The sequence below is a fragment of the Bubalus kerabau genome, chromosome 2 (genome assembly GCF_029407905.1).
Source record: "Bubalus kerabau isolate K-KA32 ecotype Philippines breed swamp buffalo chromosome 2, PCC_UOA_SB_1v2, whole genome shotgun sequence".
Classification (NCBI taxonomy): Eukaryota; Metazoa; Chordata; class Mammalia; order Artiodactyla; family Bovidae; genus Bubalus; species Bubalus kerabau.
The window spans coordinates 56,163,740-56,180,027 of NC_073625.1; the positions used below are offsets into that span (position 1 = coordinate 56,163,740).

At 38.6% G+C, this 16,288-nt stretch overlaps 1 protein-coding gene across 5 annotated transcripts in view; it reads left to right on the forward strand.

The window, feature by feature from the left end:
* The first annotated feature begins 10,698 nt into the window (after nt 1-10,698).
* The window catches only part of CYYR1 (cysteine and tyrosine rich 1), a 200,272-nt gene continuing 194,682 nt past the window's right edge, over nt 10,699-16,288 (forward strand). For 3 of the 5 annotated variants that reach the window (XM_055567754.1, XM_055567756.1, XM_055567755.1), the window contains exon 1: nt 10,987-11,204. In XM_055567754.1, coding sequence (XP_055423729.1) covers nt 11,132-11,204 — 73 coding nt within the window. In that variant the 5' untranslated portion in view covers nt 10,987-11,131. Of the gene's footprint in view, nt 11,205-16,288 lie in introns of all 5 variants that reach the window. The other 2 variants (XM_055567752.1, XM_055567753.1) reach the window with 2 other exon arrangements.

Here is a 16,288-nt window from a genome sequence, read left to right on the forward strand (position 1 = left end):
AAAATCAAATACTTGACAATATGTTTTGTTGGTAGAGATGTGGGAAACAGGCATTAACATGAACTTCTGGTGGGAGTCCACAGTGGTATATTCCCTTTGTAAGAGAATTTGACAGTATTTAACAACCTAGCAATTTCATTTCTACTAATTTACCCTGAAATTACAGTGCCAACAATACATATTCTCAATCTATCACCCCAGATTTCTCCCTTTCCATATGCAATTCAACAGTCCTATAATACATCTAACATTTCTTTGCCCACTACAAAAAAGAAACTGCTCCTCTTTGCTAACAAAAAGAAACACTCAAGAGACAAACTAGGAAAAAATGAAGCTGGTTCCATTCAAGGCATGGGGAGACTGGGATGAAAAGCATATGGGAAGGATCAACCTTCTCTGAATATATCTTTCTGTTTGTTTTTGACTTCAAGAAGCTCTACATATTCAAAAAACAAAATTAAATCAACAAAGATGGGGGAGGGGGACCCAAAACAACAGGGACAACAGTAACAACCTCAAAAAACTAACACTGGAAACAAGTGACAATAAATGAATCCAACTACACAATTAAAGTTGGGGCTGGAGAGGGAAAGTTTGACTAATTCAAGTATATTGCGTGCAAAGTCACCTCAGTTGTGTCCAATTCTGCTGAAAAGCAGGATGTTTGTGAGATTTGACATATTCCCACAGATTGCATATTTGTAGAGAAGGAAAAAACAGCAACTGTATAATAGAAATTTACAATAAATGGACCTACACAATGAAGTCTTTAGGGAGAGAGGGATATGGTATGTGCAAATTTCAATGGTTCAGAAAAACAATAATGCACACTCATATATAGGAAAAGAGCAAATGATAAATGGGGCAAAATGTTAACAATTGGTGAATCTGGGTAAAGGGTACATGGATGTTTTTGTGCTACTCTTACAAATTTTCTGTTTGACATTATTTCCAAATAGAAAACAAAACAAAAACTAAATTGTACACAAATGCCACTTTTCTACCATCCTCTGAGTAAATGCAAGTGCCACAAATGATAAACAGAAAAATATCCAAACAGCAACGTTTCCATCTTTCTTTGAATTGGGGGCAGATCCTTGGGTATTTTACACAAACTTAAAGAAACGATGAAACATCTTATTTAAATAGTTAAATAAAATAGGTACATTATGTACTTAGTAGCAATACTAGTATATTTCCTCTAAAATGTGAATTTCTTACAGTGCAGTCTTTTAAGAACCAAGCATTTAATGCCACACAAGATAGATTATAAGAATAAAATTACTTCCTAATGGATACACTTTTAAGACTAAATTGATATTTCAAAGCATATGGCTATTACATGAATTTCTCCCAAATTTCTTTTGAAAAGCTGGTATGGTCATATTGAGAGGGGAAAAATTCATCAAACTCAAATCTCACTTTTAATCAGAAATTCTTGTGAGGCAAGAAAATGAGAATGTTTAAAAGGTGATTTGTAGGGCTGCTAATAATCAACCATGGTGAAAAGGAGAAGATGAGAAAGAATAGTATCTTAAAATGGGCATGAGAGCTAGAAAACAGAAACCTGGATTTAAAGCCTGCTTCTTCCTCTTAGAAGTCACTTAAGGCAAAGGGCGAAATTCTCTAAGTTAGGATTTTCTAAATCAGTAGTTTGGTTCTCATTGTGGTACCTGACCAACACCATCCTCATTAACCAGGAACTTGTTATAAATGCAAATTCTCAGGTACCACCCATAACCTATGGAGTTGAGGTATATCTACTGACCTGTGTTTTTAAAAGGCCCTGCAAGTTTTTCTGATACTTAACTTTTCGGAACCATAAGTCTAAACTACAATGAAATCATAGTAATAAAAAACCAACAATAGTAATAGAGTCCATCCTAGGATTATGATGATGATTAGATGACATATTACGCATGAGGAAGTGATTTCTAAACTGTTACAAAAACTCTCATCATTAATGGCAGATTATTACTGTGTGACATAAAATTGTGGGAGAAAATCTTAAAACCAATAGTACTTTGGGCTTTTATCAAACTGCCCTTTTGCAAAGCTTCAAAAAAGCTTAATTCCCTAAAACTTCCTACACTTGGTGCTAGGTCTTGCACAGACGATTGCTCATTAAGCTTTACTGATGCTAACTGAAATAAGTCCAGTTGAAAAAGGTCATTGGCAAGAATTTTATCTCTTGTTTCTGACATGGTCAAACTGGGAATTTTAAACTTCACCAAATCAACCAAGTTATTAATTTTGAAAGACAATTTAGCTTCTGTGTTTAGAAGCACATGCTGTCTTTGGAGTTATGCTATTGGGTACCACTCACTGCTGTGTGATTTTGGCAAAGCTAATTACTCACACTGGGCCTCCTGATTTTGCTCATAGGACAAGAGTGATAATAATAATATTCCCCTCATTGGGGCTTTGAGAGTCTTAATTAAAATTTTAAAGAACTTAAAAATGGCCTAGTACACAACAATAAAGATTATTCCTGTACCCTGAATGCCACACTTACTTCATTCCCTTTTTATTTCATTTTTTCCCAACTCGCTTTCTTCAGAGTTTTATGCCCCACTGCCTGAACACTTTCTCTTCTTGGTGTCTGCACATTTTTTAATGAAGATGAAGACAGGCACATATATCAATAGACATCTTAAATGTTTTTTATTTATGAATGAGTAACTATTTGAGATTCATTATACTGTTCTGCTTGACCATATAGTGAAATAAATTATTTTAAGAAAGTGTGGATCAGGAGAACTCCAAGATAACCATCCTCAAATTCAGGCCTACTCTACCGTATCAGGGCTTCCCTGGTGCCTCAGACAGTAAAGAATCTGCCTGCAATGCAGGAGACCCAGATTCAATCCCTGGGTTAGGAAGATCCCCTGGAGAAAAAAAGCTACCCATTCCAGAATTCCATGGACAGAGAAGCCTAGTGGGCTACATACCATCCATGGAGTTGCAAAGAGTGGGACATGACTGAGAGACTAATACTTTCATTTTTTTCCTACCATATCAGAGCAAAATCTAACATGTGATCTCTCAGCATGGGAACCTACCTTGCCTCTAGCTGACTTGATAATTTGGCCTTAGCTTTCTCAGCTATGAAACTGGGAAGTTGATCTAGACAATCCATGAAGTCCTGTCCTATACTAACTCTTTGGTCCTAAATAAAACTAAAAGGTAAAATTACTCAACTGTCATATATCACCTATTGCTTTTTTTTTTTTTAATCATCTTCAGGCATTTAAACTGTAGGCGTAGGGACTTCCCTGGTAGTCCAGTGATTAAGCATCTGCCTTCCAATGTAGAGAATGCAAGTTTGATCCCTGGTCTGGGAACTAGATTCCATCCCAGCAGGTCATCTAAGCCCATGCGCCACCAATGAAAGATCCTGCATGCATCAGAATTACAACTAAAATTCGACACAGCCAAATAAATAAATGTTTTAAAAATAAAATGTAGATGTATACATGATCCTAAGTAGAACTATAAATACACACAACACCAAATTATACACAAGGTACTCATTAATGCCCATTGATGAACATGTATCTTCAAATTTCAGAACTTAGGCTGAATTAATATACCTCCAAAAGTGAAACCATTCAATTTTCAAAATGCAATAGTATTTAAAAGTTTTCATATTAATTGTTAGTAAATGTCCACTCTAATTGGCATGATCAGACCAAAAGATTAAAAAAAAAAAACATTATTCTAATTATAAAGCAATATGGCTTTTCTGTAAAATATCTGAAAAATGTATAAACAAGCATAAAGAAGTACTGTGTATTTACTAAATTAGGATCTTAAATACAATTTTACTTCCTCTTAGAGAGAACAAGAGCATTTTCCTGTATATTTAAATATTTTCCAGACATGAGTTAATGACAGAATGATACTGCAAATGATGGACTTACCGTTGCTTTAAAACTAGCATTTATCATATTTTAAGAGCTATGTAGAGCAATATGTGACTATTTGGGGAAATTATGAAATAACCAGTAGTTAAAATTTCAGTAGTCAAAAGTAGCTTTTTAAAAAGCATGTATATGCTCTTATCCCCCATTATGAAGTAGCAAAGCTTTTGAAAAACCAACTTCTCTGAGGTAAAATTTACATACACTAAAACATACACATTTTAAGTGTACCATTAAGTGTACACTTCCATGACTTCTGCACATGTGTACACCTGTAGAAGAGCAACCATTATCAAGATATAGATTTCCATCACCCCCCAAAAGTTCCCTCTTAACCTTCTGCCATCAATTTCCTCTTCCTGCTGCCGCTAAGTCACTTCAGTCGTGTCCGACTCTGTGCGACCCCATAGACGGCAGCCCAACAGGCTCCCCCGTCCCTGGGATTCTCCAGGCAAGAACACTGGAATGGGTTGCCATTTCCTTCTCCAATGCATGAAAGTGAAAAGTGAAAGTGAAGTCGCTCAGTCGTGTCCGACTCTTAGCGACCCCATGGACTGCAGCCTACCAGGCTCCTCCGCCCATGGGATTTTCCAGGCAAGAGTACTGGAGTGGGGTGCCATTGCCTTCTCCGTTCCTCTTCCTACCGCCAGGCAATCTTTGATCTGCCTTCTGTCACTAGGATTAATCATGCCTTTCTAGAATTTCATATAAACAAAATAAAACAGTGATATATTTGTGCCTGGCTTCTTTGCTCAGCATATTCTTAACAGACATTTATCCATGTTGTTGCATATACTTCAAACTTTCCTTTGTTGCTGAGGAATATTTCATTGTATGGATAGATACAGTACAATTTGCTTATCCATGGATTACTTCCAGTTTTCCTTTTCCAGTTTTCAACTATAAATCTTATGGATTTTTCCCATCATTTTAAAGTTTGGCTATAACATGCACATATCCTCATTTATTTAAATGTTCTACCTCTGTTGGACATGCAAGCACTTTACCATGTTTTAAAATAATAACAAACACTGTTATAAATATCTTCATAAATTCAAATATTAACAGAATCTGATCTGGGAATAAGATTCTTTTAATCTTTTAATGGTTTGGAAATATTTTCACTTTTTTTTTAAGATTTCAAGGGTACAAATAAGAAGTTTGATGTCTGCCTGCTTCTTTTTCTTTTAAAAAATCTTTTAAAAGTAAGATCTTTTTAAAATTATATATAAAAATTTATATGATTTTAAATTTATGCAAGTTCAAATATATCTCTGGGATATGTATGGGACATGATTCTTTTTTAAAAAAAAGTTCTTGGAACCTGCTCACCATTTAAAACTTTTTTTATTGGAGTATAATTGCTTTATAATGTTGTGTTACTTTTTGCTGTACAATGAGGTGAATCAGCTATATGTAAACATGTAGCCCTTTCCTCTTGAACTTTCCTCCCTCCCCACCCCATTCATCTAGTCATCATGGAGCACACAGCTGAGCTCCCTGTGCTGTAGAGTAGGTTCCCACTAGCTACCTATTTTACACAGGATGGAAGTTCCTTAGAAAACCAAAAATAGAACTACCATATGACCCAGTAAACCCACTCTTGGCCATATAGCATGAGAAAATCATGATTTAAAAAGACACATACCCCAATGTTCATTGCAGCACTATCTACAATAGCCAGGACAAGACGGCAACTTAAACGCCCACCGACAGATGAATGGATAAAGAAGATGTACATATACATAATGGAATATTACTCAGCCATGAAAGAGAACAAAATTGGGTCATTTGTAGAGATGTGAATGGATGTAAAGTCTGTCTTATAGAGTAAAGTAAGTCAGAAAGAGAAAAACAAACACCATACATTGAAACACATGCCAAATCTAGAAAAATGGTGCAGATGAACCAATTCACAGGGCAGGAATAGAGATGCAGGCATAGAGAACAGATATGTGGACATGGGGTCAGGGGAGCATGAGATGAACTGGGAGATTAAGGCTACATATACACACTCTCCATTTTAAATCTGAAAATTCAAATATTATAGCTCGGAATTTTTTTAAAAAATCTCTTTACTGTTTGTTTCTTCTAAAACTGCTTTGAGCCTGCATATTATTCTCATATTGGACCTCCTCGATGTGCATTGATATTTTAAAATATTTTTATTCATGATTTCCATATCTTTGTATTCATTCTCTATACTACCAATATGTTCTCTATTGATTGAACGGTCTAAGCTGTTTTTGAAAGTGAGCATTTTATAATTTTTATGTGATTAAAAAAAAAATCTCAAGCCAAATTTCCAGGAACTCTTCTATGCCTTCCAATGCCATGCTCTTAAGGTTTCTTATTTCATATAAATTTGTGTATCCATATATATATATATATATATCTACTTTTAAAGTTTTTCCTTCAAATCCTTTTTTTAAGCTACTACATTTCTTTAAATGGCTTGATATCACTCTTTATCTTTGAATGTCAATTGAGTAGAGCCTCCTAAGCACCTGAGTATTTTAAGGCAGAATTTCTTTTGCAGTAGTAAACCAGTTGCTGCTGCTGCTAAGTTGCTTCAGTCGTGTCCAACTCTGTGTGACCCCATAGACGGCAGCCCACCAGGCTCCCCCATCCCTGGGATTCTCCAGGCAAGACACTAGAGTGGGTTGCCATTTCCTTCTCCAATGCGTGAAAGTGAAGTCACTCAGTCATGCCCGACTCTTCACGACCCCATGGACTGCAGCCTACCAGGCTCCTCTGCCCATGGGATTTTGCAGGCAAGAGTACTGGAGAGGGGTGCCATAAGCATTATTTGGTCAATTGGTTGAACTGTATGAGGAGAAAGCTCTTTCTTCTCAAAAGTAAGCTGGGAAAGGCTATTCTGACCTTCTGGCTGCAATGCAAAACCAGCCCCTTCCAGAGCTGTATGCAGCAACCAGGCAGGAGTAGGTGCCTCTTACATCACCAGCTGCCCATTCCCACTCCAGAGCTCTGGGTCAGCCTCATCTGCAGAATTAAGCATCTTTCAATTTCAGGAATCCTCATACCATCTCCAACTCTGCAAGCACTGACATACACCTGTATTTTCTTTTATTAGAACTCGACATCTTGTATATCTGGAATTCCTCTAGGCTCCAACCATTCATCCAGTTTTAAATATTGTGCTCTTTGGCAGAATGTTGAGACCAGGTAGACCCCTATTTGACCAAGAGATGAAGTTTCTCAAAAACCAGGGACTAAATGTTTGGATTTTAACTTAAGGGCAACAGGAATCCACTGAATTTTAAACAGGTGAATGAATGTGATTAAATCTGTAGTTTAAGAAGAAATAATCTAGATTCAGTCTGTTCATATCCCTGGGGGCAGGAAGAGTGGCTATAATGGAGACTATAAGAGCCTAGATTAGGGCAGAAATGGAGGCTTAAATACAAATACAGCTGAGTGGGGATTTAGGTGTACAGTCAGTGGTACCTGGTTGTAGACTGGTTATTGGGGCTGATGGAAAAGGAGACGTTGACCAGGTTTTTTGGTGAACCTGGTGGATGATTAACTCTGCAATGATGCACAAAACACAGCGGGCCATATTTATTTTGGAGATGATGTATCCTTGCATCCTCTAATACCCATGTAGCAGTATATTTATAAATTCCTAGAGGACTGACTAAAGAGTGTGTGCATTTGAATTTTGATACATATGGCTACAGTGATCTCCTTTACATCCCTCTGGGTGGTCCCAGTGCGCCAGCCCCAGGCATCCTGTGTCCTGCATCGAACCTGGACTGGAGATTTGATTCCTATATGATATTATACATGTTTCAATGGCAGATTCATGTTGATGTATGGCAAAACCAATACAATATTGTAAAGTAATTAATCTCCAATTAAACTAAATAAACTTAAATTTAAAAAAATAAAAATAAAACAGAGATAATCACAAAAATTAAAAAAGATTTTAAACAATTAAATTATGACAGAGTAATCATACAACTAGATAAATTATTTATGTTTACATAAATCATTGTTGTTGTTTTTTAGTTGCTAAGTCAAAAAAAAAAAAAACTGATTTGGGGGTGGAGGTTACCTAACACATGAAAAATGATAACTTGCTGTCGGTTTGATTTTTACTTTTTTAAAAATTTTTTGAGAGTAAGAATGGACCTCTTCTAAATGTTTGGAAGACTAGAAGACAGTTATCCATTAATCTCCCTGCTCAATTTTCTATTGGTGGTTTTCTTTTCCTTATAATTTCTAAAAGCTTTTTATCTAGTGAGGACATCAGGTCTCTGTGGCCTAAGCATTGCAAATAGTTTTATCAGTTATCAACAGAATGTTTTGTTATCTACAGAATGTTTTAATTCTTATGTAATCAAATTGCTCAATTTTTTCTTCTGTGATTTCTGAGTTTTTAAATAATGTTTAGAAAATCTTTCTCTATTCCATAGTTATTTAAATGTCCTCCTCTCATTCTTTTACCTAGTATTTTCATAATTGTATCTTTAAGCTTAAATATTTAATTCATATAGAACTGATTTTGATGAAAGGAGATAAGACTTCACACATGCCTACTCATGACCCTAAAACATTCACTGAATAACCCATAATTTCCTCCTTAATTATTTTAAAATAATACTTTTTTTAAAGCCATGAATTAAATTTCTGCATGTATATCTTTATTTTTGAAATCTCCATTCTGATCCATTGAACCTATAGATTTTTGTGTTGATCAAAACTGTTTCAGTTATTGTGATGTTATATTTATTATCTATTGAGGCTTATTCCATTCACCGCTCTTGAGAAACCTATATGCAGGTCAGGAAGCAACAGTTAGAACTGGACATAGAGCAACAGACTGGTGCCAAATAAGAAAAGGAGTACGTCAAGGCTATATATTGTCACGCTGCTTATTTAACTTATATGCACAGTACATCATGAGAGACGCTGGGCTGGAAGAAGCACAAGCTGGAATCAAGATTGTGGGGAGAAATATCAATAACTTCAGATATGCAGACGACATCACCCTTATGGCAAAAAGTGAAGAGGAACTAAAAAGCCTCTAGATGAAAGTGAAAGAGGAGAGTGAGAAAGTTGGCTTAAAGCTCAACATTCAGAAAACGAAGATCATGGCATCTGGTCCCATCACTTCATGGGAAATAGATAGGGAAACAGTGGAAACAGTGTTAGACTTTATTTTTGGGGGCTCCAAAATCACTGCAGATGGTGATTGCAGCCATGAAATTAAAAGACGCTTACTCCTTGGAAGGAAAGTTATGACCAACCTAGATAGCAATATTGAAAAGCAGAGATATACTTTGCCAACAAAGGTCCGTCTAGCCAAGGCCATGGTTTTTCCAGTGGTCATGTATGGATGTGAGAGTTGCACTGTGAAGAAAGCTGAGTGCCGAAGAATTGATGCTTTTGAACTGTGGTGTTGGAGAAGACTCTTAAGAGTCCCTTGGACTGCAAGGAGATCCAACCAGTCCATTCTAAAGGAATCAGTCCTGGGTGTTCACTGGAAGGACTGATGCTGAAGCCGAAACTCCAATACTTTGGCCACCTCATGCAAAGAGTTGACTCATTGGAAAAGACCCTGATGCTGGGAGAGATTGGGGGCAGGAGGAGAAGGGGACGACAGAGGATGAAATGGTTGGGTGGCATCACCGACTCGATGGATGTGAGTCTGAGTGAACTCCGGGAGTTGGTGATGGACAGGGAGGCCTGGCATGCTGCGGTTCATGGGGTCACAGAGTCGGACAGGACTGAGCGACTGAACTGAACTGAACTGAACTCTTATTTTAATTGATAGTCTTACTTGGTTATTTTCTAAATAGACTATAATTAGACTGTTTTGAAAAAAAATTTCATATTTATATTAAGTGAAAGTGAAAGTTGCTCAGTCCTGTCTGACTCCTTGGGATGCCCGACTGTTTGTGACCCCATGGTCTTCAGCTCACCAGGCTTCTGTGTCCATGAGATTTTCCAGGCAAGGATACTAGAGTGGGTTGCCATTTCCTTCTCCAATGGACTATATAGTCCATGGAATTTTCCAGGCCAGAATACTGGAGTGGGTAGCCAGTTTCCTTCTCCAGGGGATCTTCCCAACCCAGGGATCTGATCCAGATCTCCCACATTGTAAGCAGATTCTTTACCAGCTAAACCACCAATTTAATTTCCAGATTTATAGATTAATTTGGGAGGAAATTCTTACCTTTATTATGTTTAATTTTCTTAGTCAAAAGAATCTCTATTCACTTATTTGTGTCTTTTCTTCTCCTTTGTGTATAAAATTGATAACTTTCTGATTTTTATTTGCATGAGCAAAAACTATTAATTGTTTAGTCACCTCTAGTTAAGAGCTTTATAGGTGACTGTCTTTGACTTTCCACATATAAAACCATATTATTTGCAAATGATAATTTTCCTTCCAATTTTTATGATTTTTCCCCTCTCTTATCTAATTGCATAGGCCAGTAACTCCAGAACAGTATCAAATAATCGTGATGACAGTATGCAATCTTGTTTTGTTTTCTCTGACTTTACTGGAAATGCTTTAGATGTTTAACAAATAAGAAAAGTTTTACCAGCTTTCGGCAGAAAAAAACCATACCCTGTTTCTGTACTTTCCAGTTCTCCTAAGGTTTTCCTTGTTGGCTTTCGTCTAACATCTTCAAAGTTGGAAACTCCGGCCATTTGTGTAAAGATAAATTACAAAGTATTGGGAGCATCCATTACTCCAAAGGAAAAACTGTGGAGTGCGGACAGTCAGAGCAAAAGGTTAGGAAAAGTTCCTTTAGGACAGGGCCAAGCTCTGAGAGTCACTTGATAGAAGGAAGAACTGGAGCGTGGGGAGGAGTCGGGGCCACCCCCGCCCCCAGCCTCGCGTAGGTGCCACCCGCGGAGATGAAATGTGAGCCCGGGTGGCCGAGGACGCTGGATCTGCTGCTCAGCCTGCCGCCAGACAGTCCCGGGGACAAAGAGACCTCGGCTACAACGGAGCCCCGCGCGGCCGCCCAGGCTCCCCACGAAAGCTCCCAGAGCTATGGCCTGGTCACCGCGCCACCCCGCTTTCCAGAGCGCTACCCGCTCCATCTGATCGCCCTCCGGCGCCCCCATCCTCTCCCGGTGCTGGGGTCGCCTTTGGCTCCCAGCCTTCTCTACAGACCGGTTCTGCTTGTCCTTCTGTCCTGGCGCGCCACCTCCGGCCACCGGTTTGGATGGACGCACGGAGGGTGCCCGGGTGTCCAGGGGTCTTGCTTCCGAAGTTGGTCCTACTCTTTGTCTGCGCAGGTCGGTGACCTAGGGCTGCGGGAGCGGGGGGACTGGGGCTCCGGGCGGCGCTGGAGTCACTGTCCGGGTAGCGCGGGTTGAGCGGGGCGCGGTGGGAGGTCAGAGGCCGGGCGGTCCCCGCCGGCAGGGGAGAACCCCGCGCGCGCCCGCCCGGGGCTCGACCTCCACGAGGTTCTGTTTTGTCCTTTTCCTTCCACGTGTCCTTTTCTCTCTCTCTCTCTCTCTCTCTTTTCCTTTCTCTCCGTGGAACAGATATTAATAACCCCAACCCCAAATTTAAGGGATTTTCTTTTTATTTTCTGGATAGGGTGAGAGTGGAGACTGAGCAGTGGAAGGAAAGCATTTTTTTTTTTTTCTTTAAGCACCTGAAGTTCAGAGATATCACTAAGATTTTCAGATAAACTGGCGACTTTTCAGTAAAGGCTACCGCTGCCTTGTACCACCTTCACATGCTGAATATTCCAGATTTTTCTTTTCAGAAACCAACCCAAAAAAAGCCATAGACTGGTGTTTTCATTCTTTAGAAGATGATTCTCAAGTGTGGTGAACAGGGCAACTGGAAGCTTTGAGTTGAAATATACAGTTTTCAAGAGGCATAAATTCACCCAGAGTCTAATTTGTTTTTGTTGAGCTTGTTAAGCCCTTGTTTATAGATGAAGAGTATATCATTTCCCTCATCCTAATTTTTCTTGGCTAGAATTGCTAGCTAATATTTGATATAGCAAAGCGGTTTTTTTGTTTTGTGACTGATGTGAAGCCCAAAATGGTCTTTCCTTAGTTATTCAAGTATAAAGTTAATTGCACATGCAGTTTTCCATCTGCTTCATATTTTTAAAAAACAGGATAAAAGCAGAGTTTTTGTAAAATTTTTCATGTCTCTGACTTCCTATAATAAAAGCCACAGGCTTACCTATGACCTTGCAATACTAAATTTATATATAGTACTGTGATTTACCTTTTGATATTTGCAAAAATAATGGCACCTGAAATGAAGATGGTCTTCAGTATTCCTACCTGAACATCAACAGAATTGAATTTCTCATTCAACCTTGGGAGAAATGAGTCATGATGATAACTCCTATATAAATTTACACTCTATTTTTAAAAAATGTAAATTAGTGGCCATCTGTGAGTTGTTCCAAAGATATTTTATTGTAGGGAAAATGCTGACCTTCGAATACAAAATGCATAAAATAGGGAAAGTACTTTCTATTTAATGAGAGTCCACATCGTAATGTGTTTCCAGCACTTACTTCTTTTACTTAAGTCCTATAAAGTTTGCAGAATTTGATAGTCTAACAGAATCAATTGCATTAATATCCATTTTATATTAAAATCTTTTCACTAAGTGATTCGGAGCGATGACAATTCACTTCCACTGTTTACCAAAAGAAAACAAAAATGAGAAAATAGAATACAGCAAGTGAAATTTTAATATCTTCACTCATCTTCAACCACATCATTGAACAACTTTTTCTTGTTCTTTTGTCTATTTTATTCTCTTTGGTGAGCTGAAGCTTCTGATTTTCCTTCCCTTCTTCCTGTTCCCCCAATGTTAAGTGTACACCCCAACCCCCCATCCCCCAGGATTCAGGGAGCCCAAGCAGCTGGCCAGCAGGGAGCTTGATCAGTGTAGAAGTTTTTACTCCATTCATTCCTTCTCCATCTGCATCCCTCCTCAGTACATTACAAAATCATAACTCACCAGTGCTAGGTCAGCTTATCACCTTTGATAAATGATTAGCTAATGCATTTCTGATATTAATTCCTGAGCTCTTTATTTCAGAGGCTTCTTTATGCTTGCAGCATTTACTCAACTACTGTTTATTGAATGAGGTATGCTGAGTGATGCCTAGGTCATACTTTGAGTCTTGTCTGGAAGATAAACTATACCCGTTACTCGACATTATAAAAAGCTGTATTATGGAAGAGAGACAACAGTGTACTTTAGGTATTCAAAGGAGGAGACTTTACTGCTGACTTAGGAGTATATGCTCCATAAAAATGATGCCTGTTTCGTTTAGCATAATATTCTCAGAGACTAACAAAATGCCTGGCCCATAAGAGGAGCACAATAAATATTTGCTCAGAGAATTTGAATTGAGGAGGGTTTTTAGGACCTAAACCTTTGAAGTATAGCGAAGCCTTGGACATAAGAAGATGAAGTAGGATAATGTGTAAACAAAGGCAGAAATCATGAGAAGTGTAAAAACAGACAATACAGTTGGGTTGGAAGTAAGAGATAAGGCTGGAAGTGAGGATAGGGATGAGATGAGGGAACACTACAGAAATAGAATTAATCCAGAAGTGAAGCGAAGTTGCTCAGACGTGTCCAACTCTGGGACCCCATGAACTGTAACCTACCGGGCTCCTCTGTCCATGGCATTTTCCAGGCAAGAATACTGGAGTGGGTTGCTATTTCCTTCTCCAGGAGATCTTCCCGACCCAGGGATTGAACCCAGGTCTCCCGTATTGTAGGCAGACACTTTACCGTCTGAGCCACCAGGGAAGTCCGGAATTAATCCAGACACCCTGTTAAATGGATTGCGAGCTTTAACGGGACAAAAACCTGTTGATGCACTGTCCGTGTGTGTGTGTGTGTGTGTGTGTGTGTGTGTGCGCGCGCGCGTGCATGCGTGCACACACATACTCAGTTATGTCCACCTCTTTGCGACTCCATGGACTGTAGCCTGCCAGTCTCCACTGTCCATAGAGTTTTCCAGATAAGAAAACTGGAATGGGTTGCCATTTCCTTCTCCAGGGGATTTTCCCGACCCAGGAATCAGACCCATGTCTCTTAAGTCTCTGACATTGGCACGCAGATTCTTTACTGCTGAGCCACCTGGGAAGCAGTCCATAACCTGAATTATTTTCCCCAAAGAAAATATATTAATACAGGATCCATTTGTTAGCGAAATAAAAGCAAGGTTTCTATACCTGAAGCATTGTGTTTGACTTTGGAGTCACTTTTGGAAAGAAATCCAACGGAGTGTTTATATTATTATCTAACTCCCACTGCAGGCTACAAAGACAGGATTTGGCCAAGGTTTTAACCTTCCTGGCCTGTGCCAATGATTTCTGTCCCCTCCCTTTCCTTCCTTTCTGATCCTTAGCTGTGGATTACAAGAGCCAATTCTGAGCAAGTGCTTGGAGCCAGATGCTTTCCTGTTCTACACATTCCTTGAGAAGGGAGTGGGGAGGCTTCTTCCAGATCCTGCCTTAAAGTCACTGAAGAAAATTGGAGCTGGCTAATTTTCAGGAATATTAACTTGAGTATTAGTAGTAATATTATTTATCTTCTGAGGGCCATTGGGATGTTCCATGCTTTCGCAAGTGAGAAGTTGTCTCCGTATTGTCCAAACTGTGATCTTTACAGGAGTATTTTCAAATGAACCGGAGAAAGCAACTAACCTCTCAAGAGAAGTTTGAGGTGTGATTGACATCCAGGTTTGGAAATGTTGTGATAGTGAGTGTATTTGTCATGCTAGTAAAACTTCCCTTTTCAGTTATTTTAGATCCCTGGGTCAGGAGGATCCCCTGCAGAAGGAAATGGCATTCCACTCCAGTATTCTTGCCTGGAGAATTCCATGGACAGGGGAGCCTGGCGGGCTACAGTCCATGGGGTCGCAAAGAGTTAGACACAACTGAGCAATTAACACACACTTTCAGTTGTTTAATTCTGGGAAGCAGACAAAAGTGCTGGAAAATGCCATAAAAATAATAAATAGTGTGTAACAGGATCTAGATATTTGCTGCAGGTATAATCCGGCTTCTTGGCGACAAGACTTGGGGTTTGGTTTCCTGAAACGTTGGTTCAAAATATTTTGATAACACTGTGACCTTATAATAATAGTAATTGAATCTTTGATAATCTTGGAGAGCTTAATAAGATGTCACTGTCTTGGGTGTTGTTCAAAAAGGATCCTGTGAAGCTACTGAAACATTACTTGTCCTGCTCCACCAGAGTAAGGCGGGGTGTCAGCTCTCCCACTATCTGAATGGCTTTTAAGTGCACAAAGCAGAACATCCCAGCTAAGTGCTTGAGATAACTGAGCAGTCTAAATATTTGAATTAAACAGTACTAAAAATGAGAGCTATGGAAATTCCCTGGGAAAATGGTAAAATAAATTGCAAAAAGCATACACAGACTATTAATGCAAAAAGCATTAATGTCAATAAATCATTAGATCACGTTTCTGTCTTCAGAATTTTAAAGTGGATTTAAGTAGAGTTACTGAATCTTACAAAGGTAATTATTTTCCCTTTTCATGCCTTCTTACCACATCCTTGAAGAAAACATTAAGGTTTTTTCATTTGTGAAGTAGAAATAAAATTGAGGGAAAGAAAACATGAACTTTTCACTTGTTCCACAAAGGTCATGCATTATTGATAGAGGTGAATGAACTTTGCTAGTTTTGTGATCACATCAATTTGTAAAGAATTATTTTGTCAGGGAGGTGATTTAAAAGCCAAATCTATATTTTCCTCTCTAGACAAATCAATTACATGGACCTGCAGGCATAAATATAACATTTACACGTTTATATTATGACTTTGACAGGAAAACAAAAGTCTTATATAATTTTGATAAGAATTATTGCCTTCAGAGATTGAGTTGGAAATGACCTATTTTGTGATTCTTCAATGTGTAACTCAAATTATCAGACTACACTTACACATGTTTTCTTACATGTACGTGAAACTCACATATCCATTATAATTTATACCACTGATTATCACTGATTGTAACTAAAAGATAGGGCTTCCCAGGTGGTGCTAGTGGTCAAGAATCCACTTGCCAATGCAGGAGACATAAGAGACTCAGTTTTGATCCCTGGGTCAGGAAATCCCCTGGAGAAGGAAATGGCAACCCACTCCAGTATTCTTGCCTGGAGAATCCCAGGGGCAGAAAAGCCTGGTGGGCTACAGTCCGTGGAGTTGCAAAGAGTTGGACATGACTGAAGTGACTTAGCACACACATAACTAAAAGATAGCCTTCACTTGTTAAACATAAATCATTTAGATGAAATAAAGAATTTTTTTGACAGGTAGGGTAACTTTTATTCAACATTTGGTATACTTTT